Source organism: Oncorhynchus masou, chromosome 3 (assembly GCF_036934945.1).
Source record: "Oncorhynchus masou masou isolate Uvic2021 chromosome 3, UVic_Omas_1.1, whole genome shotgun sequence".
NCBI classification, from domain to species: Eukaryota; Metazoa; Chordata; class Actinopteri; order Salmoniformes; family Salmonidae; genus Oncorhynchus; species Oncorhynchus masou.
The window spans coordinates 17,792,055-17,819,444 of record NC_088214.1 but is presented as its reverse complement, the minus strand read 5'-3'; the positions used below and the strand labels follow the sequence as shown (position 1 = coordinate 17,819,444).

At 42.7% G+C, this 27,390-nt stretch overlaps 1 protein-coding gene across 2 annotated transcripts; it reads right to left on the bottom strand.

Moving 5' to 3' along the window:
* Positions 1-6,209: 6,209 nt before the first annotated feature.
* Positions 6,210-16,290, bottom strand: LOC135511772 (nectin-4-like). 2 transcript variants are annotated; one of them, XM_064933249.1, is made up of 11 exons: positions 14,995-16,290; positions 13,166-13,360; positions 12,842-13,009; positions 12,319-12,597; positions 12,114-12,231; positions 8,075-8,226; positions 7,696-7,861; positions 7,382-7,457; positions 7,192-7,254; positions 6,867-7,079; positions 6,210-6,744 (listed from the first exon to the last, which is right to left on the bottom strand). In XM_064933249.1, the coding sequence occupies exons 1-11, from the start codon at positions 15,056-15,058 to the stop codon at positions 6,445-6,447; spliced, it is 1,794 nt and encodes a 597-aa protein (XP_064789321.1). In that variant the 5' UTR covers positions 15,059-16,290; the 3' UTR covers positions 6,210-6,444. The 2 variants fall into 2 exon arrangements, with proteins under 2 accessions (XP_064789321.1, XP_064789316.1); XM_064933244.1 differs by having other exon boundaries at positions 13,166-13,363; positions 14,995-16,285.
* Between the last annotated feature and the right edge of the window lie 11,100 nt (positions 16,291-27,390).

Sequence of the window (27,390 nt, the reverse complement as noted above, 5' to 3'; positions counted from 1 at the left end):
TGGAATCATGTGGTAACCACAAAAGTGTTAAACAAATCAAAGTAGATTTTAGATTCTTCAAAGTAGCCAGCCGTTGCTTTATTTGCACATGCTTGGCATTCTCTCAACCAGCTTCATGAGGAATGCTTTTCCAACAGTCTTGAACGAGTTCCCAATACAATTCTCATTTATTTAACCTTTTAACTAGGCAAGTCTGTTAAGAACAAATTCTTATTTACAATGACGGCCTACCCGGCCAAACCCGGATGACACTGGGCCAATTGTTTGCTGCCCTATAGGACTCCCAATCACGGCCGGATGCGATACAGGCTGGATCATGTGCTGAGCACTTGTTGGCTGCTTTTCCTTCACTCTGCGGTCCAACTCATCCCAAACCATCTTAATTGGGTTGAGGTCGGCTGATTGTGGAGGCCAGGTCATATGACGTAGCACTCCATCACTCTCCTTCAAATGATAGTCCCACTAAGCACAAACCAGATGGGATGGCGTATTGCTGCAGAATGCTGCATGGTGGTTAAGTGTGCCTTGAATTTTAAATAAATCACAGACCGTGTCACCTGCAAAGCACCCCCACACCTACTCCATGCTTCACGGTGGGAACTACCCATGCGGAGATCATCCGTTCACCTACTCTGCGACTCACAAAGACACAGCAGTTGGAACCAAAAAAAACAACATTTGGACTCATCAAATTTCAGACCAAAGGACAGATTTCCATTGGTCTCATGTCCATTGCTCGTGTTTCTTGGCCCAAGCAAGTCTCTTCTTATTGGTGTCTTTAGTAGTGGTTTGTTTGCAGCAATTCAACCATGAAGGCCTGACTCACAGTCTTCTCTGAACAGTTGATGTTGATCTGTCTGTTACTTGAACTCTGTGAAGCATTTATTTGGGCTGCAATTTCTGAGGTGCAGTTAACTCTAATGAACTTATCCTCTGCAGCAGAGGTAACTCTGGGTCTTCCTTTCCTGTGGTGGTCCTCATGAGAGCCAGTTATATCATAGCGCTTGATGGTTTTTGCGAGTGCACTTTAAGAAATGTTCAAAGTTCTTAATATTCCGGATTGACTGACCTTCATGTCTTAAAGTAATGATGGAATGTTGTTTCTCTTTGCTTATTTGAATTGTTCTTGCCATAATATGGACTCGGTCTTTTACCAAATAGGGCTATCTTCTGTATACCTTGTCACAACACAACTGATTATCTCAAATGCATTAAGGAAAGAAATTCACCAAATTAACTTTTTACAAGGCACACCTGTTAATTGAAATGCATTACAGGTGACTACCTCATGAAGCAGGTTGTCACGCGTACAAGTGTATCTTAAATGTCCCTTGCCTAAGCGAGGGACAGTAATGATCGGAAAGGCAATGTCCTTGGTGAAAATCTTGAAGTTGAGCTTAAAAAACAACCAACCTAAAGCTATTAATGTACATAGCAAGCTAACATAGCTAGGTAGCACTGCTGTCAGGTAGCTAGCTACCCATAGTTAGTTTTATAGTTTGGTCATTTATTCCAATATATTTCAGAATTGCCAAAAATGTTTATGAAGCTAGCTACATTTTGTAAGCTCCTCACTACGAGACTAAGCCCATTTGCCAAAGCTAAAATCAATGTAATTTCTATATATTTTTTTAGCATGCAAGCATCATTTTGTCTGACATGCTGAAAATGCAGCCTTGTTGATTAAATTTGACACTTCAGTGACTATAGTTTGCAATGAATTGTGGGTCATATCAACACCGCAAGTGACAATGGCTGCGTTTCAAATTCAAAGTAGACAGCCCTCAGCCCTATGCCCTTGGGGGAATCTCCAATGCCATATTTGTCATTGGTCCAAATGATTAGCCAAGCAAGAAAAGCAATATAAGCCCCTCAGCCCTTGTTTTTAATGGAGTTTGCGAGTGTACAATTATGTTCACTTCGGGGCCTGAAACGTCCCATAATTCCATTCATGATGATTACATCCGATAAGAAAATACTGCCAAAACCTCAACTTTAATATGGAGTCAACATACAAGTGTAAGTAAAAATGAATTTAACTAAGTTAGAAATTGTGGCACTAATGCACAAACACGTCTCATGTTTTTGTTTGGTTAGCTTTTGGAAATTATAGAATTAAAACATTTTCCTTCTTCAGAAGTAACTAGGCAGACTAACTTTAGTTAGCTAGCTATCACACAGTAGGTGTATATTAATAATTATATAGTTAATATAAGCTGCCTGCCATCCAGGACCTCTACACCAGGCAGTGCCAGAGGAAAGCCCTAAAAATTGTCAAAGACCCCAGCCACCCCAGTCATAGACTGTTCTCTCTACTACCGCATGGCAAGCGGTACCGGAGTGCCAAGTTGAGGAAAAAAGGCTTCTCAACAGTTTTTACCCCCAAGCCATAAGACTCCTGAACAGGTAATCAAATGGCTACCCGGATGATTTGCATTGTGTACCTCCCCCCTCTTTACGCTACTGCTACTCTCTGTTCATCATATATGCAGTCACTTTAACCATGTACATACTACCTCAATCAGCCTGGCTAACCGGTGTCTGTATGTGGCCTCGCTACTGTATATAGCTTGTCTTTTTTACTGTTGTTTTATTTCGTTACCTACCTATTGTTAATTAATATAATACCTGTTTTGCACTATTGGATAGAGCCTGTAAGTAAGCATTTCACTGTAAGGTCTACATCTGTTGTATTCAGAGCACATGACAAATAAACTTTGATTTGACATGCAATCATAATTGACTGCAGAGCATATAAAGCACCCACAAGCCACCGGTGGCTGAAAACACAATCATGGCGGGATGAATTTCTGAGCAAGGGAAAGCATTCCTTCCTCCCTTGCCCTGCATACTCTTCAGACGTCATGATATGTCATCAGAAGTGTCCACTTAATTTGAGGGGATAGGGTGTGTTTTAAGTTTTTAGAATGCAACCTAACGTTGTTCACTCGCTCCCTCGAGCTAAATCGAAGGGACAACCTCCACACAAGATGGCAAGGGCTAAGGGGTAAAAAATAACGTGTTTGGACTGCAGCCAAGTTCTTCACTTGCTCCGTTGTTGACTAAATCGAGGGCCGAGGGGGCAACGTTTGTGAATTGATTCTCGACCTAAAATGGCAATTAAACTGCATCCGGTTTCGACGGGGATTTCGCCGAGGGAAGTGGCTATCGCGAGGGCTGAGAGGGTAAACATGTGTTTGGACTGCATCCCCTACTCTACAGACACCGTATGACTCTTTAATGATCATATGACCACTCGTTCCTCCCCTCCGTTTACTTTCGCGGAAGTAAAATCTGTCAATGAGGTAGCTAACAAAGCAGAGCATCTATTACTATTTCTTGTTTTGTTTTTTTCAGATTTAAAATCTGTAGAAACATAACACTAGTCAGATAAAATGTTATTCCAGGAGAATATGACAAATGTTACTTTTCAGACCAAATTAACCTCCGTTATGGATGTGTTGTCCAAAACTGCGGTGGCAGAAATAAGTAAATTATTCGATGATGGGTTTGCTGTTTTACGCTTGGAAATGTGCAGAAGAGAAAATGAAATAGAAGCCTTAAAAATCAAATTATTGTTAATGGAGAACGAACGGCAAACGACGAGGTCCAAAGCGCGAGAAGCAGGCTGTTCTTCCACATGCTCTTCGTCTTCCAGCAGAACAGAGCAGGGTGAGCCAGCTCCGGCTTACTGTACTAGCTAGCTAGACCTATCTGAATTGTGTTGCTGTCCATCTCAACTCAAGGGTCAATTCTTAAAAAATATGCAGTATTAACAATTGCAATTATTTCTCAATGCCTAACTAGTGTAGATAATGGGTTGCTATTGCAGTGCTCTCAATTTGGTATTTAAAAATCTGTAACATTAATCTCTATGCAGATAGTTATTTACTCCTGTGCACACTCACTACAGCAGGTCATCCATGACCTTCCTCATGGTTTTGACTCAACTAAATAAATTGCCTACTTATCTTAAACTAGTGCTAAATGCTAATATAACCAAGTTTGTTATGTAGATCTCGTAATGTTGACTCGTGAGGACCTGCATATTTGCACATTGACGGGAGCCCAAATTGAGCAAGTTCCCCATTCTAAGTACTTAGGTATTTGGATTGATGATACTCTTAACGCACTGAAAACTGACAAAAGATGATAATTAAGACTGGTTTCTTTTATAGAAATAAATCCTGTCTCACTTTGGAAAGTAGAAGGAAGGTTGTTCATGCAATGCTTCTCCCAGTACTTGATTATGGTGATATAATCTACATGCATGCAGCAGCCTGTTTTAAAACCTTTTAGATGGTCTCACTCAGCACTGTGATAATTTTTATACAAAACACTGCATTTTATATAGTTCTGTTGGCTGGGAGTCTGATTACCAGAAGAGCCCAGCATTGGCTACTTTTTGTATATAAAGTGGTTCTTCAGACTCCCCCACTACCTCAGCTCATGTGTTAATTGGAGATACAGCAATTTTCAGACCCGCTCTATGGACTGGCTAGTTCTGGAGGTCCCGCAGGTCTACATTGACCTGGGGGAAAATGTGTTTAGTTTTTATGCCCCCAGCTCATGGAATAGCCTTCAGGCCACATTGAAATTGGACTCACTGGTCTTCATTGGACAGTTAGAGTTTAAGGGAGGTGATATGTGAGAGTTGTTTGTTTTGATTATTCTTAAATTTTGTATGTTCTTGTTCACAAGGCACCCTTAATTAGACCCTGGTCTCAATGGTGACCCACCCTGTATAGATAAAGTAAAACATTACATACTGACAGTTCCTTTAAACCTTCCCTTTCAGAGTCCAAAGGCTGTGATGAGGATCCTGGTGAAAGGACTTCATTTGAGCAACGCCAGAGAGAAAGACGACCAACTGCATCAAAATAGACCACAGCCACCTGCAGAAGAAGTAGAGGGACTTGAACAGAACAGGTCAGGCCACAGAGAGAAGGATAGTGGACTAGAGTTTGTGAAGACTGAGCAGGAAGAGTATGATGTCATTTCACTACATACATCAGTAAGTGAACATGGCACAGAGAGATCAGATCATGAGGAAACTGAGTTTGCTGTGGATGAGAGAGAGAGTCAGCTCTGGGAGTCTTTAACAGAGCGCAACTGTGACTCGGAGGGTCCAGGTTACCATAAGTGCACAGAACAATATCCACTGGATCAAGATACAGACATACAGCTCATTCAAAGTGCAGTGGAGGGTCTCAGTAGCGGTCCATCATCCGAGATGGGTGACATTAACAGAGTTATGAAAGAAGAGATGCGAGCACAGTCTGTTTGGAATGACAGAAGGGCCCCTACAGATTTGGCTCAGGCACAGCCAGCACAGCACAGAGAAACCATGCACACAGAGATAACCCAGGATGGGACAACTACCAGAGTGCCATCAGACAAACAAACACTAGCCAATGAGGGTGCAGGATATTCCAATGTTTGGCTAAACAACGTATTCTCACTTGCCCCAAATTTTTCAAATGGTTTCAACTCAGCAAAGGTATCCCCAAGGAGAACCCCAGCAAGAGAGAAGTGGTTTGTTTGTTCCTTTTGTGGAAAGAGCTTTGACCGGGTCGGTCACCTGGAGATGCATCAGCGGATTCATACAGGAGAGAAACCGTACAGCTGTGTGATGTGCGGGAGGTGTTTCGCTCAGCAGAGTAATCTCCGCAGACACCAGCGAGTACACAGGGCCCTCAGAACAAACCAAACTGTCTAATGATCGTTATCACCATGACTAGACAACGAAGAACATTGTAGAACAACATTTTCTAATGACTGAGAACAGAGTTGATAAGACCATCAAGACACTTGCAGAAAGCAGCAGTGTGTTACTTTTGTCTTCCCATTCTATAAAGTGATAGCAGTGAGACCCTACCACAACTGTTGCACTAGTGGTGCTTATATACTGTAGTGAGGGATCAGAGTTGCAGGTTTACAGCTTCCTGCTTATAACCTTTTAAGGAACGCTTAAGAGGAGGATCTCCATCATCTTTAGGTTTTTGTAGAGCTATGCCAGACTAACACTACAATGGACATGCTTTTGTCAATGCATACATTTGTATGAATAAAAATCTGAATTATCCAACTTTGAGCCCTTTTGATTTGTTGTTGAAATGAACATGAAAACAACTAACTCACAAGGTCAGGATATATTTGGATATCCGAACTATAAGGTTAGCTAAAATGATAGCACAATCACAACTGAGTGCTTACACAAGACTGGGTTTATAGTTGATACAAAGTGATGGTGCAATCTTGTCCAATCTCTACTTAGGCTAGTAAATATTGTTTACATAGGACATACAAGAAGACAATGCTGATAAAAAAAGAAAAGACAAATGGCAATGAACGTGAGCATGTTGCCAAACCCTCACTTCTGTATAATGACCACTAGGTTAGGGTGGAGCTGAGTGCAGTTCCCTATTCAGCCAAGCCTCATGTCTAGATGACCTGTCCTCTGGGGTGTAGCAGGATGGCGTTGGAGTGTGGTTTGGGCCGCAGGAACCCGTTGCTGTAGTGGAAGTGGTTGGAGAGCGCCTCTGAGATCTGGTAAGAACTGGTGTCACAGTCTGCCTCATCAACCTCCAGCACTGCCTGTTTGTGGCCCCAGTCTTCCCCTTTGGTCACCCCCTCCCTCTGGCCACACAGGTCACTGTGCATTGGGGCGATGTCTGTGGGCCCCACACTGCCATCCTGGTCCTGGGGCTTGATGGGGACAAGGGAGGAAGGAAGGCCAGAGTCCTGCAAAATTGAGACCACATATTGCAAGGCATTAAGAAAAACAGTTTATTTTGTAATAACTCACAGCCCTATGTGCATTTAAACTTTTATGTATACTCTTCCTTGATCAAACAAATACACACCAGGGACATATTGCTTCTCTTCAGGTACGACTCCACCCTTCGTCTGCGCTCTTCCCTCTCTCCCTCCATCTCCGCGCCCCTCATACTCTCTCTGCCCTCATGCCAGCTAGACTGGTACAGGACAGGGCGGCCTAGGTAGTCCACATCCCCCTCTCCAACAGTCCCCCGCCTCCCACCCAGGGATGATTCACTGCCTATGTAGATGGGACGGTCCTAACAGGAAGGATCCAAATAATGCTATAGATTAAACATCAATGAAAAAAATATTTGATAGTGGACATGTTGTAAATGTAGAATATTGCTAAAAAATATTTTATGGACTCACCTCAAGGGACATTAGGCTGTTTTTCATTCTACTGTCTAGTCTGAGTAGTGTACAGTCTTCATTCTGGGGTGAAAAGTAGAGAGAATTATTTGGGGTATCACAGTCATTCACAAGTAGATACTAATTGATCATGATAGTTTATCATCTATTTTGCGCCAATTTTCAGTTGAGTATGTAAAGTACTGAGTACCTGTCCTCTGGGGTCTGTGCTGACAGAGTTGAGTCTCCGGGAGGAGTCCTGTCTGGAGAGTGTGTTGATTTTTAACCTGTGAAAGACAGAGAATGTCAAACTGAAGGGGATTTGAGGATAGGGATTAAGAGCATTGGGCAAGTAACCAAAAGGTTGCTGGTCTGAATCCCAGAGCCAACTAGGTGAACAATTGCAGATGTGCCCTTGAGCAAGGCACTTAATCCTAATTGCTCCTGTAAATCACTCTGGATAACATAATCTGCTAAATGACTAAAATGGAAAGGGGGAGCAAAGTATTGTGGAAATCAACTCACGTTCTTTCGCTAAGCTCCATCTCTAATTTTCTGTTTTTGCGCCTGTGGTATCGGTTGACTAAGATGATGATGATGATCATGACGATGACCAAAACCCCAGCAGCCACAACTATAATGATCATCACTAGAGTGTCAACAGTGGTTTCCTGCACACTGCGAATTTTCTCTATGTGAGGGATGGGAACATACACAATTGTAAACAAACAACCAACTGCAGTGATAGAGATACGTTGCAGATTTTCTATTTGAGCAAAGTTGGTATTTCAGATCGTCACAAGGGGGCAGCAATGTTGCACAAATGGTACCAAACACGGCAGGAGATAAATTCTATTATGCTGTCCAGGTTCTCCTAAAATACAGGAGTAACTTTGCCCATTACCTGTCACTGTGATGTTCGATTCTACTTTCCTTGTCCCAATGCCGTTGTTCACCACACATTCATAAACTCCAGTGTCATTCTGTCTCAGGGCTCGGCCAAACAGAAGCCTTGCTCCATTCACAGTGAGACCGTCTGGCAGGGCCTTACCACCCCTGCAGATGGAGACAAACACATACATTAAAAAATATTGCCCATATTAATACTGAGCTACTCAACAATGTAATCATAACCTAATTAACATGCACTACATGACCAAAAGTATGTGGAAACCTGCTCATCGAATATCTCATTCCAAAATCATAGGCATGAATATGGAGTTGGTCCTCCCTTTGCTGCTACAACATCCTCCACTCTCCTGAGAAGGCTTCCCACTAGATGTTGGAACATTGCTGCGGGGACATACTTCAATTGAGCCATGAGCATTAATGATGTTGGGCGATTGGGCCTGGCTCGCAGTAGGTGTTCCAATTCATCCCAAAGGTGTTTGATGGGGCTGAGGTCAGGGCTCTGTGCAGGCCAGCCATGGACAGACAATTTTTTAAGTGCTATGCGCTTCGGCACTCTGCGGACCCGTTCTGTGAGCGTGTGTGACCTACCACTTCCCGGCAAGCCGTTGTTGCTCCTAGACCTTTCCACTTCACAATAACAGTATTTACAGCAGCTCTAGCAGGGCATACATTTTGCAAATTGACTTGTTGGGAAGGTGGCATCCTATGATGGTGCCATGTTGAAAGTCACTGAGCTCTTCACTAAGGCCATTCTACTGCCAGTGTTTGTCTATGGAGATTGCATGGCGGTGTGCTCGATTTTATACACCTTTCAGCAATGGGTGTGGCTGAATCCACTCATTTGAAGGGGTGTCCACATACTTGTGTGTGATAGATATATTGCTAGATATATATATATATCTATCAATATACACACACACACACAGTTGAAGTCAGAAGTTAACATACACTTAGGTTGGAGGGTCTGAAGTTTACATACACGAAGTGGACTGTGCCTTTAAAAAAGTCATGAAGTCATGGCTTTAGAAGCTTCTGATAGGCTAAATGACATCATTTGAGTCAAGCTTCTGATAGACATATTTGAGTCAATTGGGGGTGTACCTGTGAATGTATTTCAAGGCCTACCTTCAAACTCAGTGTCTCTTTGCTTGACATCATGGGAAAATCTAAAGAAATCAGGCAAGACCTCAAAAAAAATTGCAGATCTCCACAAGTCTGGTTCATCCTTGGGAACAATTTCCAAACGCCTGGAGGTACCACATTCATCTGTACAAACAATAGTACGCAAGTATAAACACCTTGGGACCACGCAGCCGTCATACCTCTCAGGAAGGGGACGCGTTCTGTCTCCTAGAGATGAACATACTTTGGTGCGAAAAGTATCTGTATCCACAGTAAAACGAGTCCTATATCGACATAACCTGAAGGGCCGCTCAGCAAGGAAGAAGCCACTGATCCAAAACCACCAACAACAAAAAAGCCAGACTTTGGTTTGCAACTGCACATGGAGAAATGTCTTCTGGTCTGAAACAAAAATAAAACTGTTTGGTCATAATGACCATCGTTATGTTTGGAGGAAAAAGAGGGAGGCTTGCTGAAGAACACCATCACAACAATGATGCACGGGGGTGGCAGCATCATGTTGCGGGGGTACTTTGCTGCAGGAGAGACTGGTGCACTTCACAAAATAGATGGCATCATGAGGCAGGAAAATTATGTGGATATATTGAAGCAACATCTCAAGACTCAAGAATGGTGTTCTTTGGATGCAACTCTGCATTCTTTGTCCTCCAAACACGACGAGTTGAGTTTTTACCAAAAAGTTATATTTTGGTTTCATCTGACCATATGACATTCTCCCAATCTTCTTCTGGATCATCCAAATGCTCTCTAGCAAACTTCAGACGGGCCTGGACATGTACTGGCTTAAGCAGGGGGACACATCTGGCACTACAGGATTTGAGTCCCTGGCGGCGTAGTGTGTCACTGATGGTAGGCTTTGTTACTTTGGTCCCAGCTCTCTGCAGGTCATTCACTAGGTCCCCCCGTGTGGTTCTGGTATTTTTGCTCACCGTTCTTGTGATCATTTTGACCCCACAGGGTGAGATCTTGCGTGGAGCCCCAGATCGAGGGAGATTATCAGTGGTCTTGTATGTCTTCCATTTCCTAATAATTGCTCCCACAGTTGATTTCTTCAAACCAAGCTGCTTACCTATTGCAGATTCAGTCTTCCCAGTCTGGTGCACAGGTGTCTTTTACACTGATAACTAGTTCAAACAGGTGCCATTAATACAGGTAACAAGTGGAGGACAGAGGAGCCTCTTAAAGAAGAAGTTACAGGTCTGTGAGAGCCAGATATCTTGCTTGTTTGTAGGTGACCAAATACTTATTTTCCACCATAATTTGCAAATAAATTCATTAAAAATCCTACAATGTGATTTTCAGGATTTTTTTTTCTTCTCATTTTGTCTGTCATAGTTGAAGTGTACCTATGATGAAAATTACAGGCCACTCATCTTTTTAAGTGGGAGAACTTGCACAATTGGTGGCTGACTAAATACTTTTTTGCCCCACTGTATACATACATACATACATACATACATACATACATACATACATACATACATACACACATTTGCTAACATTTCTTTTAAACTAACTTTTTCATTATGGGGCATTGTGTGTAGATTAAGGGGGAAAAAAATATTTAATAAATTTTAGAATAAGGCTGTAACAACAGAATGTGGAAAATTGAAGGGGTCTGAATACTTTTGGAATGCACTGTATGACTAATGGAATAGCAGACTCACTGCATGAAACAACGGCTATGTTCATGAAGGCAGATGTATTGGACAGGGTTGATCAATACACAATTAAAAAGTTCTAAGTCTATTTACGAAAACATTTTTAAGGCCTTTCGTTCAGCAAGACATTACCAGAATATAAACCTCTGAAGGGAATGTCAACTAAGCTACACAGAAGTAGCCTATAATTACATCCAAACAATAGGTCAGTGTGCATTGGTGAGGTGTTTTAGCTAAATACATTTGTTACATCAGGGTTACCACAAAAGGGAAACCAGCAATTTGCCTTCATCTGTAAAACCAGTTTAATTACTGCTCCTATTGATCTGAATAGACAAATGCCGCTTGGCTTGGTATGAGCCAACTACTATATGAAGGAAGACTAAGAGGCCCCTGAATAAGCTCAGACGTCCCAGGAACTATAATAGAGAGGCAGTTTCTGATCCCACCAGGAACTAGGTCCACTGAGAGGGCTCAAGTTGCCCAAGTTTCACTGTGCCAGCCAGGCTGCCATTTTACTGCTCAGCCCAACAAGGGGCTTCTCACATTTCTCTTCTTACTCACTCAGCCCCACCTTATAACCAATCCTTTATAATGGAATCAAAGCCAGAGATTACATCTGACACTGAATACATGTTTGACAATAATTATACTGATAGGGTTTATTTTCATTCAAATGCATTAAGGTTTTAGAAACATGCCATAAATGTGATACTCCATATACAGTACATTTAGAGCAATTTCAGAAAAGTATCTCTTCAATTATTTTTAACTTCTGTGGAAACTGACGCACGATTTGTTAGCATGCTGCAATAGTGAGTATTTAATTGTGTGTGCTGTCATTATTGTAATACTTGGAGAAGAATCTTTAATTACGTGCAGACCCTGTGTTTTACAGTGTATTAGAGTGATATTTAAAGCGAGGCACTATGATTAAGTGCTTAAGAGGCGTCTCCAGAGCTTCCTCCCTCCATGGCTCCCTCCCCCCCCTGGCTCGCTCACTCGTGTGAAAATGTATCCCTTTCAAATCGGTTTTCTAATTCTGTAACTCGACAATGTATTTATTCCATATTGAATGGAACAAAGAGGAAGACACCTTCCTCTAGTTGACACTTTATCATGCATTCGTGTGTGTTTCTCTTGCAAATATTTGAATAGTACATTTTATAGTGCAAAGTGTTATATTACGCAAATAATGACAGACAGAAACAGTCAGACAGGTAATACCTGGTCCAGGTGAAGCTCTGTGGTTTGGGGTTTCCTCCAGTCTCACACTTGAGTTCAGCTCCCTTCAGTCCCATGTACCAGTTTCCATTATAGCCAGTGACAGCTGCATCTGGGGGAACTGTCAACATAAACTTTGTCACTTTAATCCAAGCATGGCCATTTAATTATACTATCCCACCACAGTGACAGCTGAGGGTAAACTCACATTGCACCACCAGGCGGTTACTGATCCTCCGGGGTTGCTCCAGAGCAGGGTGCCAGACGAGGCAGTCCAGCCGCATGCCGTTCATACTCCTCAGGGGGTGCAGGGAGAAGTGGGTGGACACGGCCCCGCCCTCGGAGCTGCGGGTCTGGTTCTGACCAGGGAGATCCGTATCCCAGGTCAGTCGAGGTGGAGGACGGGCCACGGAGCGGCAGGAGGCAGCTATGCGGAAGGACTGGCCCTCCTCCAGAACCACTGGGTCCAGAGAGGAGATTGGTAGGGCTGTGGGGGAAGGGAGGTAGAGGGGCAGGGCCAGGCTATATGAGATTCCATGTTGTGCAGGTAAATTGAGTGCGTAAGTAAGGCTTTGGTCAGCCAGAACAGATATTTCCTTCAGTGGTTGACTCCAACTAATCAAGTCAAATGTGGGGTTATTAACAGGAAATGACTATGAGAGTATAACAATGAAAATAGTCACATGGTTGACAACTATGATGAAGAGGGTGGTGAAAGTAATTAGCCTTACTCCACACAGTGAGTGACAGCTGCCTCTCAAAGTTCCCATAGGGGAATGTGCTGATGTGACAGGTGTATTTCCCCTCATAAGACTCCTCCGTGTTCATGATGAGCAGGGCAGAGTCCACTGTGGGGCGACTGCTCTCAAACTTCACTCTCCCAGAGTATCGCCCAAACTCTGACAGACATAAGACAGAGAGACAAAGACAGATTTATTCCTGGTAAACATTACAATCATTGCAGACAAATGCAAGAAAACAACATTATGATTATAGTGATTGAGTGACTAAGTGGTTAAGATGGGGGTCTACTCTGTGTGAGTTGGTGCACCAACCTGTGTGTCCCTCTGTGAGGTGGGCAGTGATGATTTGTTCCTTGGTGCTATCAGGTAGCTCCTTGAACCAGCTGACCTGAACTACCTGCTCCTCCTCCTGAACTTGAAACTGACAGGGCAGCCGCGTCTCAACCTCCGTCAAGGAACGCAGGGAGAAGGATGGAGGAGGCTCCACAAACCCACCCCTCACACACACTGCTGTATGAGAGAGAGGTGTGTGTGTGTTAGAGAAAGCAAAACAGGGTGAGTGACGGTGTGGAGAAAGAGTAATGCATCATCACTATAACAAACAAGGAATCGCAAACATTGCCCTTTGAAGTGTTGAGGTGGGTATAGACTGTCTGTAGTTAATGATTCCTTCACTCATTAATGATTACACCCGCCGTTAAAAGACCATGGCACATACATGCAACTGCCAAAATAAAGAAAACACCAACATACTGTAAAGTGTTAATAGGGCGTTGGCCCAACACAAACTGCCAGAACAGCTTCAATGCACCCTGGCATAGATTCTACAAGTGTCTGGAACTCGACACCCTTCTTCCACGAGAAAATCTATATTATGTTTTGTTGATGGTGGTGGAGTCGCAGTCTCAAGGGTCACTCCAGAATCTTCCACAAGTGTTCAATTGGGTTGAGATAAGGTGACCGAGACACACACACACACACACCCCTTCTAATCCCCTATTTGTATTTATTATGGATCCCCTGAAAGAGTACTCTTCCTGGGGTCCAGAAAAATTAAGGCAGATAATACAATTTTAAAAACATTACAATACATTCACAGACTGTGTGCCCTCAGGCCCCAATTCCACGACCCTATGCTCCTTTGAGCCCATTCTTTGAAAGTCACTGAGATCTTAAGGCTCCAGAATGGCGCAGCGGTCTGCTAGAGGTGTCATTACAGACCCTGGTTTGATCCTGGGCTGTATCACAACCGGCCGTGATCGGGAGTCCCATAGGGCAGTGCATAATTGTCCCAGCATCATCTGGGGTTAGGGGAGGGTTTTGCCGGGGTAGGCCGTCAATGTAAAATAAACATTTGTTCTTAACTGACTTGTCTAGTTAAATAAATATACATTGCTTCTTCTAGCCATGGTAGCCAAAATAATAGGCAACTTGATTAATTAACTCAGGAACCACACATGTGGAAGCACCAGCTTTCAATATATTTTGTATCTCTCATTTATCCAAGTGTTTCCTTTATTTTGGCATGTTACCTGTATACGAGTCATTCCGTTCATTTCAACCACACAAGAACAAGGACACAGACCCACAGAGGAATGCAAACAAACTCTCACACACAGGCACACACTTATTTCTAGTGAACACAAAAAGGGACTTGTTGTGACCTATTTTACAAAACGGGAGAAATAGACAGGCGCACACAGGGCCTCAGACAGAGGTCGTTAGTGCCACAAAGCTGTGTTACTTGCTTTTCCTGTTCATGGCATTCATTGACCTTTATCACACCTCAGTTTGGCAGTTATGCTAAGGCCTATATTAACACACTAACAGAGTGCACCACACAGGAAGCTTACTTTTAAACACAGGTATAGGCCTACACATGCTACAAAAATGTGTTTGTTGAAACACTCACTACTAATCAAAACAAAAAGATAACAGCAGGGAAGTAGCCTGCACTTTGTTTTCCAAAGAATGTTACCCTAGTACATTTCTATGATGCCGATCCGTACTTGTCACCACTCCCTTTCCTTAGTGTCAGGTATGCAACAAACATACATAACCAGATATACACCATACAATTAGGCTTCACATTTGTATTTAAAAAAAAAAAAAAAAATCAAATAAACATTCCCAAATCTTACCAAATGCCCATAGCACCAACCACGCTGTGCCCCACTGGCTCTGGCCCTGCACAGGTAACTCCATCCCTTGATTCAGTGGCACTCCCAATATCAATCTTAGGGAGTTCCAAAATCTATCCAAGTTGAACAACAAGCTTCAAAATGGTATGAAATAATGCATTTTCGTAATCTCATTATTATTAAAAACATGAGAGCAAAGTGTTTCCATTGGAGTAGCCTATTTGGAGAAACATTTGTAGACAAGCTTACGACGGTGGACTGTGCGTCAGGTGTTCGTGTCTCTTCGTAGGTCTTGCCAATCAAACCAAAACTGCTCGATTTATTTACAGTAGCACACAAATTGTGTACACATTTTCTACAGTATAACTACATTCCAAATATTCAGTAACAAGAAAAAAAAGGTCCCAACTTTTCGGTTTACTTTTCAAACATTTCTTTCGCTCACTCTCCAGGTATTCGTAGTCCGTAGCCTACCTGACGCACGAGGTAAAATGTTAATTCCAACTCGAACAGTTGCAAAACACCAGACAATCGGGTAACACTACTTGCTCTACAAAATCGGAAAAATAATTAGATTAAGTCATTAGCCTACACAAGACTAACATTCTTCTGTGAAATGTCTCGAATTTACACTTTGCTCAAGCTTTTGCATTCCATTGTTGAATACATATTTTACTGCCTGCGTCTCTCTCCACCCCCTAATTATCATACAACGTAAAGTAGCCTCCTTTTTTGTCTTTTAAGTCTGACCATACAACAGTGGATTATTTTATTTGACACAATGCAATGCACAATACTGTACACCTAATTTATAAGTGGTCTATTCTCAAATGGCTCTAGTCGTATTTAAATCTAAACGTATTTGGCCAGATTAATGGAAATTAACTACTTTCTAATTTCAATAAGCAACGTTGACGTCTAATTGGTCACTTTCACTCTTACCGAGGTCTACAGTCATATATTGGCCCGGAATTGTAGATGTTTTGTTTGATATTAATTTTGGGTGTTCACAAGGGGGCGGCAGGTAGCCTAGTGGTTAGAGCGTTGGACTAGTAACCGAGAGGTTGCAAGATCGAATCTGTTGTTCTGCCCCTGAACAAGGCAGTTAACCCACTGTTCCTTGAAAATAAGAAAGGAGGATGGTGTTGTTACAAAAATACATGATCTACATTTGTCATTCCTGTTTCAGACCAAGACCATTTTGAAAAAGTGAACATCGGTAGGTTGACTGACGTGTATTTTACTACCAGGACTAGAATGTTATTGTGCTTTTGGTCTTGTGAGTTCATGTTACTGTGGAGATTAAATCTTGCATGTTGCCGTTTCTCTATTATTTTATTTATATATTTTTTGATTTGAACCTTTATTTAACTATTGAAGTGGTTATTGTTTTGAACTTGTTTTGAATACAGTTCCATGACCAGTTATTTGTGTATGTAAATAATGGTGTTGCATGAGATATTGTAGACTTGGAGACACTTGAGCCTCATTTCCAATGAGGATGTACCCCAGTGTTTTACCCAAAAGTCTCAGACTTATCTGTTTCTATCTACCTGGGCTAGCACCCGTATCTCACTGGGCCATGGCTCTCAGACCAGCTCTATCTTGGAGCCAAGGCAAGGCCCTGGGTACTTTTCAGCACCATTTACATAACAATGGCTAACTGTAAACTTCAATACCTTCAACCAGAGGTTGTTGATTCGGCTCGCCACAAGTATTGATGGAAACAATAACATCAAAAGGGAATTTCACCTTGGCTCTGCCACGGCATACAGCCATTACTATATTAACATTATTACGTTTTTATCATAAACACAATTATCCAAACCACAAGCTAATACTAGCACATTTTCATTTCAGTGGTAGAATCGGGAAGTTTCAACTTCCTGTGTATGTAACGGATGTGAAACGGCTACCTAGCTAGCGGTGGTGCGCGCTAAATAGCTTTTCAATCGGTGACATCACTTGCTCTGAGACCTTGAAGTAGTGGTTCCCCTTGCTCTGCAAGGGCCGCTGAGTTTGTGGAGCGATGGGTAACGATGCTTCGGGTGTGACTGTTGTTGATGTGTGCAGAGTGTCCCTGGTTCACGCCCGGGTATGGTCTAAAGATATACTGTTACATGTATTCATCTGCTCATAGTCAACCACAAAGTCCGGCATTCAAATGCAGATAACGCCCGCTAAGGTAGATGGGGCATGCCCACAAACTTGACCGATGCCAATGTGTACTTCAAACACACAGCAATCTCAGAACTTCTGTATGCAAGATTTCTTTGGACAATATTTGTTTTTCACTGTCATCATACCTGTGTGGTGTTCTGTGCCTGGCTGAGCTAATTACAAACAAGCATGAAAACATGTCTTCTTTCAACGTTCTATCTACCAGAGATTTACCACAATTCTGACAGTGGCTTGCATCTATCAAGAATGATGCTGCTTGCGGTGACTAAAGATTATCAGAGGGATTTTCAGGCTGAACTGATGGGGAATCCATTTCTACGACAGCTGAGAAGCTCTCCCTCGCCCTCCATTTGGTAAATCCAACCACAACTCTATCCTCCTGATTCCAGCTTACAAGAAAAAATGTAAGCAGGAAGCACCAGTGACTCGGTCTATAAAAAAATGGTCAGATGAAGCAGATGCTAAACTCGTCTGTGTTTTTCTATCACAGACAGGAACATGTTCCGGGATTCCTCCGATGACATTGAGGAATACACCACATCAGTCACTGGCTTTATCAATAAATGCATTGAGGATGTCGTCCCCACAGTGACTGTACGTACATACCCCAACCAGAAGCCATGGATTACAGGCAACATTCGCACTGAGCTAAAGGGTAGAGCTGCCGCTTTCAAGGTGTGGGACTCTAACCCAGAAGCTTACAAGAAATCCCGCTAAGCCCTGCAATGAACCATCAAACAGGCAAAGGGTCAATACAGGTCTAAGATTGAATCATACTACACCGGCTCCAACGCTCGTCGGATGTGGCAGGGCTTGCAAACTATTACAGACTACAAAGGGAAGCACAGCCACTAGCTGCCCAGTGACACGAGCCAACCAAACAAGTTAAATCACTTCTACGCTCGCTTCGATGCAAACAACACTGAGGCATACATGAGAGCATCAACTGTTCCGGACGACTGTGTGATCATGCTCTCCGTAGCCGACGTGAGTAAGACCTTTAAACAGATCAACATTCACAAGGCTGCGGGGCCAGATGGATTACCAGGACGTGTGCTCCGGGCATGTGCTGACCAACTGGCAGGTGTCTTCACTGACATTTTCAACATGTCCCTGATTGAGTCTGTAATACCAACATGTTTCAAGCAGACCACCATAATCCCTGTGCACGAGAACACAAAGGCAACCTGCCTAAATGACTACAGACCCGTGGCACTCACGTCCGTAGCCATGAAGTGCTTTGAAAGGTTGGTAATGGCTCACATCAACACCATTATCCCAGAAACCCTAGATCCACTCCAATTTGCATACCGCCCAAACAGATCCACAGATGATGCTATCTCTATTGCACTCCACACTGCCCTTTCCCACCTGGACAAAAGGAACACCTATGTGAGAATGCTATTCATTGACTACAGCTCAGCGTTCAACACCATAGTACCCTCAAAGGTCATCACTAAGCTAAGGAACCTGGAACTAAACACCTCCCTCTGCAACTGGATCCTGGACTACCTGACGGGCTGCCCCAGGTGGTGAGGGTAGGTAGCAACACATCTGCCACGCTGGTCCTCAACACTTGAGCTCCCCAGGGGTGCGTGCTCAGTCCCCTCCTGTACTCCCTGTTCACCCACGACTGCATGGCCAGGCACGACTCCAACACCATCATTAAGTTTTCTGATGACACAACAGTGGTAGGCCTGATCACCGACAACGACGAGACAGCCTATAGGGAGGAGGTCAGAGACCTGGCCGGGTGGTGCCAGAATAACAACCTATCCCTCAACGTAACCAAGACTAAGGAGATGATTGTGGACTACAATAAGGTGCGAACACTGGCTCATTCCATCCAGTGAATGCTGCCACTGTATGGAAGGTGAGGGCGTACTCCGCAGCGGTCTGGTCCACTTGTTGGAGTATGCGCTCACACCCCTCTCTGCCCTCCAGTGGATGATCGAGGACTCCTCTGAACAGTGCCATAAACCTTCAATAGGAACCTAGCTCATCCTCTCCTCACTCCCAGGCAGCCGTAGCCCATGCACCCCAACTTTGGACATCTCGGTGGTGGGGGCTCTTGTTTGATGAGAAAAATAGAGGGAGCACTGGAAGAGGAAGACACAGCATTTGGATGGAGTCCCATCATATTTGTCTGGAAGAGGCAAAAGGGCAAGGGCTGACAAGGGCTGACTGCTGAATGGACTGGGGCGCTGGATCGCTGGGTCGACTCTTTGTAGAAGATCCTCCGCTCGTTTGGGGTGACGTCCTTTGAGGAATATCTAGACAGAGAAGAACGCAGAGGACCTCAACTCTAGTCATGTGCTAATGTTTGCTGGTAAACCTAGCTTTAGTTGGCTGGTTGTAATGTTGTAGCTTGCTGTTTAGTAGGTATATCTACAACTAAAAAGAGAAGAGGTTTTACAATCGAGATACAAACGATCTTCTATTGTAAAACCTCTTCTATTTTTGCGTATAGATATGACTACCGGTAGAAGTTTTGCTACCTTAGCTACCTAGATAGTTATCTAGATATTACAGAACAATTATTAGATTTCCCCCCCACTGTAACAAAATAGTATGTTAGCCAGCAAAAAAGCAGAAAGCTTAAATTCTTGTTAACTGCACTGTCTAACTGCACTGTCAAATTTACAGTAGCTATTAGAGTGATGCTATTATTTGAGGAGAGTGCACAGTTATGAACTTGAAAAGTTATTAATAAACCAATTAGGAACATTTGGGCAGTCTTGATACAACATTTTGAACAGAAATGCAATGGTTCATTGGATCAGTTTAACACTATGCACATACACTGCTGCCACCCAGTGGCCAAAATCTAAATTGCGCCTGGGCTGGAATAATGCATTATGGCCTTTCTCTTGCATTTCAAAGATGATAGTACAAAAAAATACAAAAAATGTTGTTTTTTTTCTTTGTATTTTCTTTTACCAGATCTAATGTGTTATATTCTCCCACATTCATTTCACATTTCCACAAACTTAAAAGTGTTTCCTTTCAAATGGTATCAAGAATATGCATATCCTTGCTTCAATGCCTGAGCTACAGGCAGTTGGACTTCAGTTAGATGTCATTTTCGGTGAAAATTAAAAAAACAAACAGTCTGATCCTTCAGAGGCTAGGCACCATATTTGGCATCTGCCTTCTTGGGGCTGGCATCAGCTGCAGCTGAGCTTTTTTTAAATTGTACCTTTGTTTAACTAGGCAAGTCAGTTAAGAACACATTTTTATTTACAATGACAGCCTAGGAACATTGGATTAACTGCCTTGTTCAGAACGACATATTTTTACCTTATCAGCTCAGCTCTAACCTCTAGGCTACCTGCCACTTCTCATGTCATTAGTTAGCTAAATCCAACTCTTTGTTTCGAATCCTCTTCACTATATTCCGGTGGAAATATATATGGTTGAATGTCACCATATTGCTAATAGAACTTAAAAAATTGTTGAGTTCGTGTTGATGAGAGGAATCACTGGTCAGTTCTTTCAGTTTTGCCCAAAGGATTGTGTTTAAAAAGGAGTGTCTGCCTCCTTTAAAAAAAAGTCTGCCATGGGGGAGAGACGGTTGCCAGAGCACGAAGCACTGCCCAACACAAGTTGTAGTCTTCCAGAAACTGGAGAAAATATATCTGCTTGTATATTTAGCAATTAATCAAATCAAATTTTATTTGTCTCATGCGCCGAATACAACAGGTAGACCTTACAGTGAAATGCTTAATTACAAGCCCTTAACCAACAATTCAGTTTTACGAAAAATAAGTGTTAAGAAAAAATGTATAAGTCAGGTACTCTGGTTTCACTATTATTAAAACAAGACCCAGATGGAAATATAAAGATCCAGTCTATCTTAAAAACTGGAGGCCTCTTACACTTCAATGTTGTGATGCAAAAATACTAGAGAAATGCATAGCACTCTGAATTAAAACGTTTTACCAGGTTTTGTTCATCCTGATCAGACAGGTCTTTTACATGGACGATACATTGGAGATAATATACAACAACTACTAGAAATAATAGAACATAATGAACCATCTAAGAAGCCAGGCCTGGTATTTATAGAGGATTTTGAAAAGGCCTTTGATAAAGACTGGTTTTTATTTATAAATTCCTGGAGTTTTACAATTTTGGTGATTCTCTTATAAAATGGGTGAAAGCAGTGTAAAGCAACCCCAGGTGTAAAATAGTAAATTGCAGCTATTTCTCAGAGAGTTTTGAATTGTCAAGAGGAGTTAAACAAGGGTGTCCGCTGTCACCGTATCTATTCGTTATGGCCATCGAAATGCTAGCTATTAAAATCAGATCAAATAACATTAGATGATTAGAAATCCAAGGCTTAAAAACGAAGGTGTCCATGTATGCCAATGACTCAAGTTTTCAAAAATATTTCGCTTTATCTAGGATGCTAAACCAGACAAGATAAAGCGTGCCTATCAATATTATGAATTGGGTGGGTTGAGATTATTCAATATAAAAGCATTAAACCTCTCTCTAAAAGCTTCACTTAAGTTTTACTTGAACCCTAAAGAGTTCAAGTAAGTAGATTATTAAGAAAAGCTCCTCCATTGTTTAAAATGGCCTTTTTGCAGATTGCCATTTCTCATTTTCAATTAAATGAGATGATACTTTTTTCAAAGTGTCTCTTTCAAACAAGCATTGCAGAGATGGCTATAACTTAAATTTCATCCCCCTGAAAAGAAAGAACAAATATCATGGCTGAACTCAAATGTGCTGGTTGATAAAATACCTGTATTTATGGGAAAGATGTTTGAAAATGGTATTTTGGTCTTAAATTATATTGTAAATTGTAATGGTAGAGTTATGTCCTTCATGGAGTTATCAGAATTGTACGAGAAGGTCTGCTCATTCCAAGAGTACAACCAATTGATTACAGCATTGCCCCAAAAATGGAGGAGGCGGGTGGCAGCGGGAGGAGGTAGTGAACTGGTCTGTCTGCCTAATATAAAGGATCAAAACTGGTGGAGGAATAAAAATAGCATAAATAGGAAAGTATACCGGTTTCTTTTGAGGACCAGGATGTTGACAACTGTGCCATACAGATGGCAAAATAGTTGGGAAGAGATTTTTGATGTACCGATTCCATGGTACAGGGTGTATGAGTTGATATATAAAACAACGCAAGATTCAAGACTTTGTGCTTTTCAGCTAAAATTATTATATAGAATTTTTGCCACCAACAAAATGTTGTAGATTTGGGGCATAAAATCATCGAAGCTCTGCACATTTTGTTGTGAGGACACAGAATCAATAGACCATTTATTTTGGTATTGCCCTCAGGTAGCCTGTTTCTGGTCTCAGGTTCAGGAATTGCTGAAAATTTAAAACATTGATCTAAAATTGACCCTAGAAATAGTACTGTTGGGAGATCTGGAGAGACCAGGTCAGTCAATTAAAAATATACTAATACTCTTAGTAAAAGTATTTATCTTCAACTCACAATCTGTGGATTCTATTCGATTAGATAGATTGAAATTGTATGTTAAACATCACAGTATGGTGCGTAGAAATCCAAAGAGGGTGGACAGCAGAGATAGGTGGGAGGGGCTGAGGGAAGCTACGGGTTGGGATGGGGAATTGGAGACAAGTGGGAGTGGAGTTGCAGGGCGGGGGATAGACTGATGGGCAAAGATTAAAGTATAATAAAATAAAGTCAATATAAACCATAACAAAAAGTATGTTTGAATGACCCTGAAGGGCAGTGTTTTTACAGCTAATGCCAGTTTGCCTGAGGCTGATGCAGTGCAGGTGTTTGACACATGTATATACACAGCACTCTCATTCAAATGTACACATGTGCATATACAAGGATACACATTACAGGTAAATAGTGCCATACTTGCACTCAAACATATTCAGTTGGCCTTGCTGTTATGATTTTTGTTGTCCTTGATGTCTTTGTTGTTTTTTTGCATTGTTGTTTTCTGTTTTCCTTTGTCTCTCTTTTTTCTCTTTTGTTCATTTTGTTGGTTGTTGGAGCATGGGGGGGGGAGTCCTTGGGGGTGGGTAATGGAATTATCTTTTAAAATATTATTATTTTTTTTAATTCTCGGGGGGGCTTTGGGGGGTGTCTCGGATGGTTGAGGGGCAGCTCTTGGGGAACTGTGGGGGGGGATCTTGAAGTGCTGGCAGTTGGGAGCTTGGGCCAGTGGCTGATGGATCGCTAGTTTGGGTCCCTGTTTTTTGACCTTGTGGAAGATCTGTAGACGTGCCCTGTAGACGTGGATGGAAGTCTGTTAGATGACTAATGTGATGTAGTTGTTGAGCGTTGAGCTTCACTTTAAGTACTGTATATTGTATGTTTTAGTCAATTACTGCAAGGGGGGGGGGGTCTTGGATGGTTGAGGGGCAGCTCTTGGAGTACTGTGGGGGGGGATCTTGGAAGCCTGGTGGGAGATCTGTCAACATGCCCTTGAGCAGGGCGTTGATCATGGTTGCTTCTGTGTGATGCTCTGGATGGGAGGCTGTTAGATGACAAATGTGATGTAGTTGTTGAGCGGCTTCAATGCAAGTATATACATTTTTTTTAAACAAAACAAAAAAACAGATAAGTCAAAAATGAAATTAAAATAACAAATAATTAATTAGCAGCAGTAAAATAACAGTAGCAAGGCTATATACAGGTGTTACCGGTACAGAGTCAATGTGAGGGGGCACAGGTTAGTTGAGGTAATTGAGGTAATATGTACATGTAGTTAGAGTTAAAGTAATTATGCAGAGATAATAAAGAGAGAGTAGCAGCAGCGTAAAAGGGGGGGTGGAATGCAAATAGTCAGGGTAGCCATTTGAGTAGCTGTTCAGGAGTCTTATAGCTTGGGGGTAGAATCTGATAAGAAGTCTTTCCGTGCTGTAGCAGAGAGAACAGTCTATGACTGGGGTGGCTGGAGTCTTTGACCATTTTTAGGGCCTTCTTCTGATACCGCCTGGTATAGAGGTCCCTGGTATAGAGGTCCCTGATGGTCAGAGGCCGAGCAGTTGCCATACCAGGCAGTGATTCAACTCGTCAGGATGCTCTCGATGGTGCAACTATAGAACCTTTTGAGGATCTGAGGACCCATACCAAATCTTTTCAGTTGCTTGAGGGGGAATAGGCTTTGTCATGCTCTCTTCACGACTGTCTTGGTGTGTTTGGACCATGATAGTTTGTTGGTCATGTGGACACAAAGGAACTTGTAGCTCTCAATCTGCTCCACTACAGCCCCTTCAATGAGAATGGCGGCCTGCTCGGTGCTCCTTTTCCTGTAGTCCACAATCATCTCCTTAGTCTTGATCACATTGAGGAAGAGTTTTTTATCCTGCCACCACACGGCCAGGTCTCCGACCTCCTCCCTAAAGGCTCTCATCGCTGTCAGTGATCAGTTCTACCACTGTTGTGTCGTTGGCAAACTTAACGATTGTGTTGGAGTCATAACTGGCCATGCAGTCATGGGTGAACAGGGAGTACAGAAAGGGACTGAGCACACACCACTGAGAGGCCCCCGTGTGGATCAGCGTGGCAGATGTGTTGTTACCTACCCTCACCACCTGGGGTCAGCCCGTCAGGAAGTCCAGGATCCAGTTGCAGAGTGAGGTGTTTAGTCCCAGGGTCCTTAGCTTAGTGATGAGCTTTGAGGGCACTATGGTGTTGAATGCTGAGCTGTAGTCAATGAATAGCATTCTCACGTAGGTGTTCCTTTTGTCCAGGTGGGAAAGGGTAGTGTGGAGTGCAATAGAAATTGCATCATCTGTGGATCTGTTGGCGCGGTATGCAAATTGGAGTGGGTCTAGGGTTTCTGGGATAATGGTGTTGATGTGAGCCATGACCAGCCTTTCACAGCACTTCACGGCTACAGTCGTGAATGCTACAGGTCGTAGTCATTTAGGCAGGTTACTGTAGTGTTCTTGGTCACAGGGACTATGGTGGTCTGCTTGAAACATGTTGGTATTACAGACTCAGTCTGGGAGAGGTTGAAAATGTCAGTGAAGACACTTGCCAGTTGGTCAGCACATGCTCGGAGTACACGTCCTGGTAATCCGTCTGGCCCTGCAGCCTTGTGAATGTTGACCTGTTTAACGGTCTTACTCACATTGGCTACACAGAGCGTGATCACACAGTCGTCCGGAACAGCTGAAGATCTCATGCATGCTTTAGTGTTGCTTCCCTCGAAGCGAGCGTAGAAGTGATTTAGCTTGTCTGGTAGGCTTGTTTCACTGAGCAGCTCACTGCTGTGCTTCCCTTTGTAGTCTGTAATAGTTTTCAAGCCCTGCAACATCCGATGATCATCGGACCTGATGTAGTACGATTCAATTATAGTCCTGTATCGACCTTTGCCTGTTTGATGGTTTGTCAGAGGACAAAGCGGGATTTCTTGTAAGCGTCTGGGTTAGAGTCCCTCTCCTTGAAAGCGGCAGCTCTACCTTTTAGCTCAGTGCGGATGTTGCCTGTAATCCATGGCTTCTGGTTGGGGTATGTACGTACGGTCACTGTGGGGATGACGTCATCGATGCACTTATTGATGAATCCAGTGACTGATATGGTGTACTCCTCAATGCCATCGGAAGAATCCCAGAACATATTCCTGTCTGTGCTAGCAAAACAGTCCTGAAGCTTAGCATCTGCATCATCTGACCACATCTTTATTGACCGTGTCACAGGTGCTTCCTGCTTTAGTTTTTGCTTGTAAGCGTGAATCAGGAGGATAGAATTATGGTCAGATTAGCAAAATGGAGGGCGAGGGAGAGCTTTATACTCTTCTTTGTGTGTGGAATAAAGGTGGTCTAGAGATTTTTTTCCCTGTGGTTGCACATTTAACGTGCTGATAGAACTCAGGTAAAACAGATTTAAGTTTCCCTGCGTTAAAGTTCCCAGCCACTAGGAGCCCCACCTGTGGATGAGCGTTTTTCTGTTTGCTTATGGCCTTATACAGCTCATTGAGTGTGGTCTTAGTGCCAGCATCGGTTTGTGGTGGTAAGTAGACAGCTCCGAAAAATATAGTTGAAAACTCTCTTGGTAAATAGTGTGGTCTTCAGCTTATCATGAGATACTCTACCTCAGGTGAGCAAAACCTCAAGACTTCCTTAATATTAGATTTCGTGCACCAGTTGTTATTTACAAATAGACACAGACCGCCCTTGTCTTTCCGGAGCCAGCTGTTCTATCATGCAAATGCAGCGTAAACCCCACCAGCTGTATGTTATCCATGTCTTCGCTCAGCCACGACTCAGTGAAACATAAAATATTACCGTTTTTAATGTTCCATTGGTAGAATATTCTTGATTGCAGCTTGTTTATTTTGTTATCCAATGATTGTACGTTGGCTAATAGGACTGATGGCAGATTACACACTGGCTGTCAGATCCTTACAAGGCACCCTTACCCCTGACCTACACCCCTCTGTCTCTTTCTCATGCGAATGACCGGGATTTTGGCCTTGTCGGGTGTCTGAAGTAAATCCTTTGGGTCCGACTCGTTAAATAAACAAATCTTTGTCCAGTACGAGGTGAGTAATCACTGTCCTGATATCCAAAAGCTCTTTTTGGTCATAAGAGACAGTATCTGAAACATTATGTACAAAATAAGTTTCAAATAACGCAAAAAAACACACACTATAGCACAATTGGTTAGGAGTCCGTAAAAAGGCAGCCATTTCCCACGGCTCCATTCTTTGGTGTAGATAGGAACATTGCTGAAAGACGTCCAATGGCACTATCAAACAAGAACAACCATATCTACATGCACAAAAACAAATAGTGTGATCAGTATAACATAAAGCCTTCGAGAAATGCCCCCATCAATACACCGGAAGCAGTCATAGGGTGTATCATTCAGGACGCAAAACCCAGACCTGCCATCCTCCTGGGTAATTATGTGTGAAACACATCTCACTGTCTTAGAAATGCCTCGAACATGATGAAAACAAGCCCTCAGGGTGAAAATCTCCTTTAACATAAAACACTGACATCTCACTGGTGTGGGGGTAAGTCTCAATGTAAAGGCACCAATAATTTGGAACTATGGATCTGCGAATGCCATCTAGTGGTCTTTCTTGATCTCAAGCAAGGATACCTGGCTTTGACAGATAAAATAATCTCACATGCAGTTGGTCAGTCAGTCAGTCAGTCAGTCGGACTCTGTGCAGTCAGTTGTTGAGCCTTTCTTTGGTTCTTCCCAAGGTGACACAGTAGTATGTAGTAGTAACACTCATGTGTAAC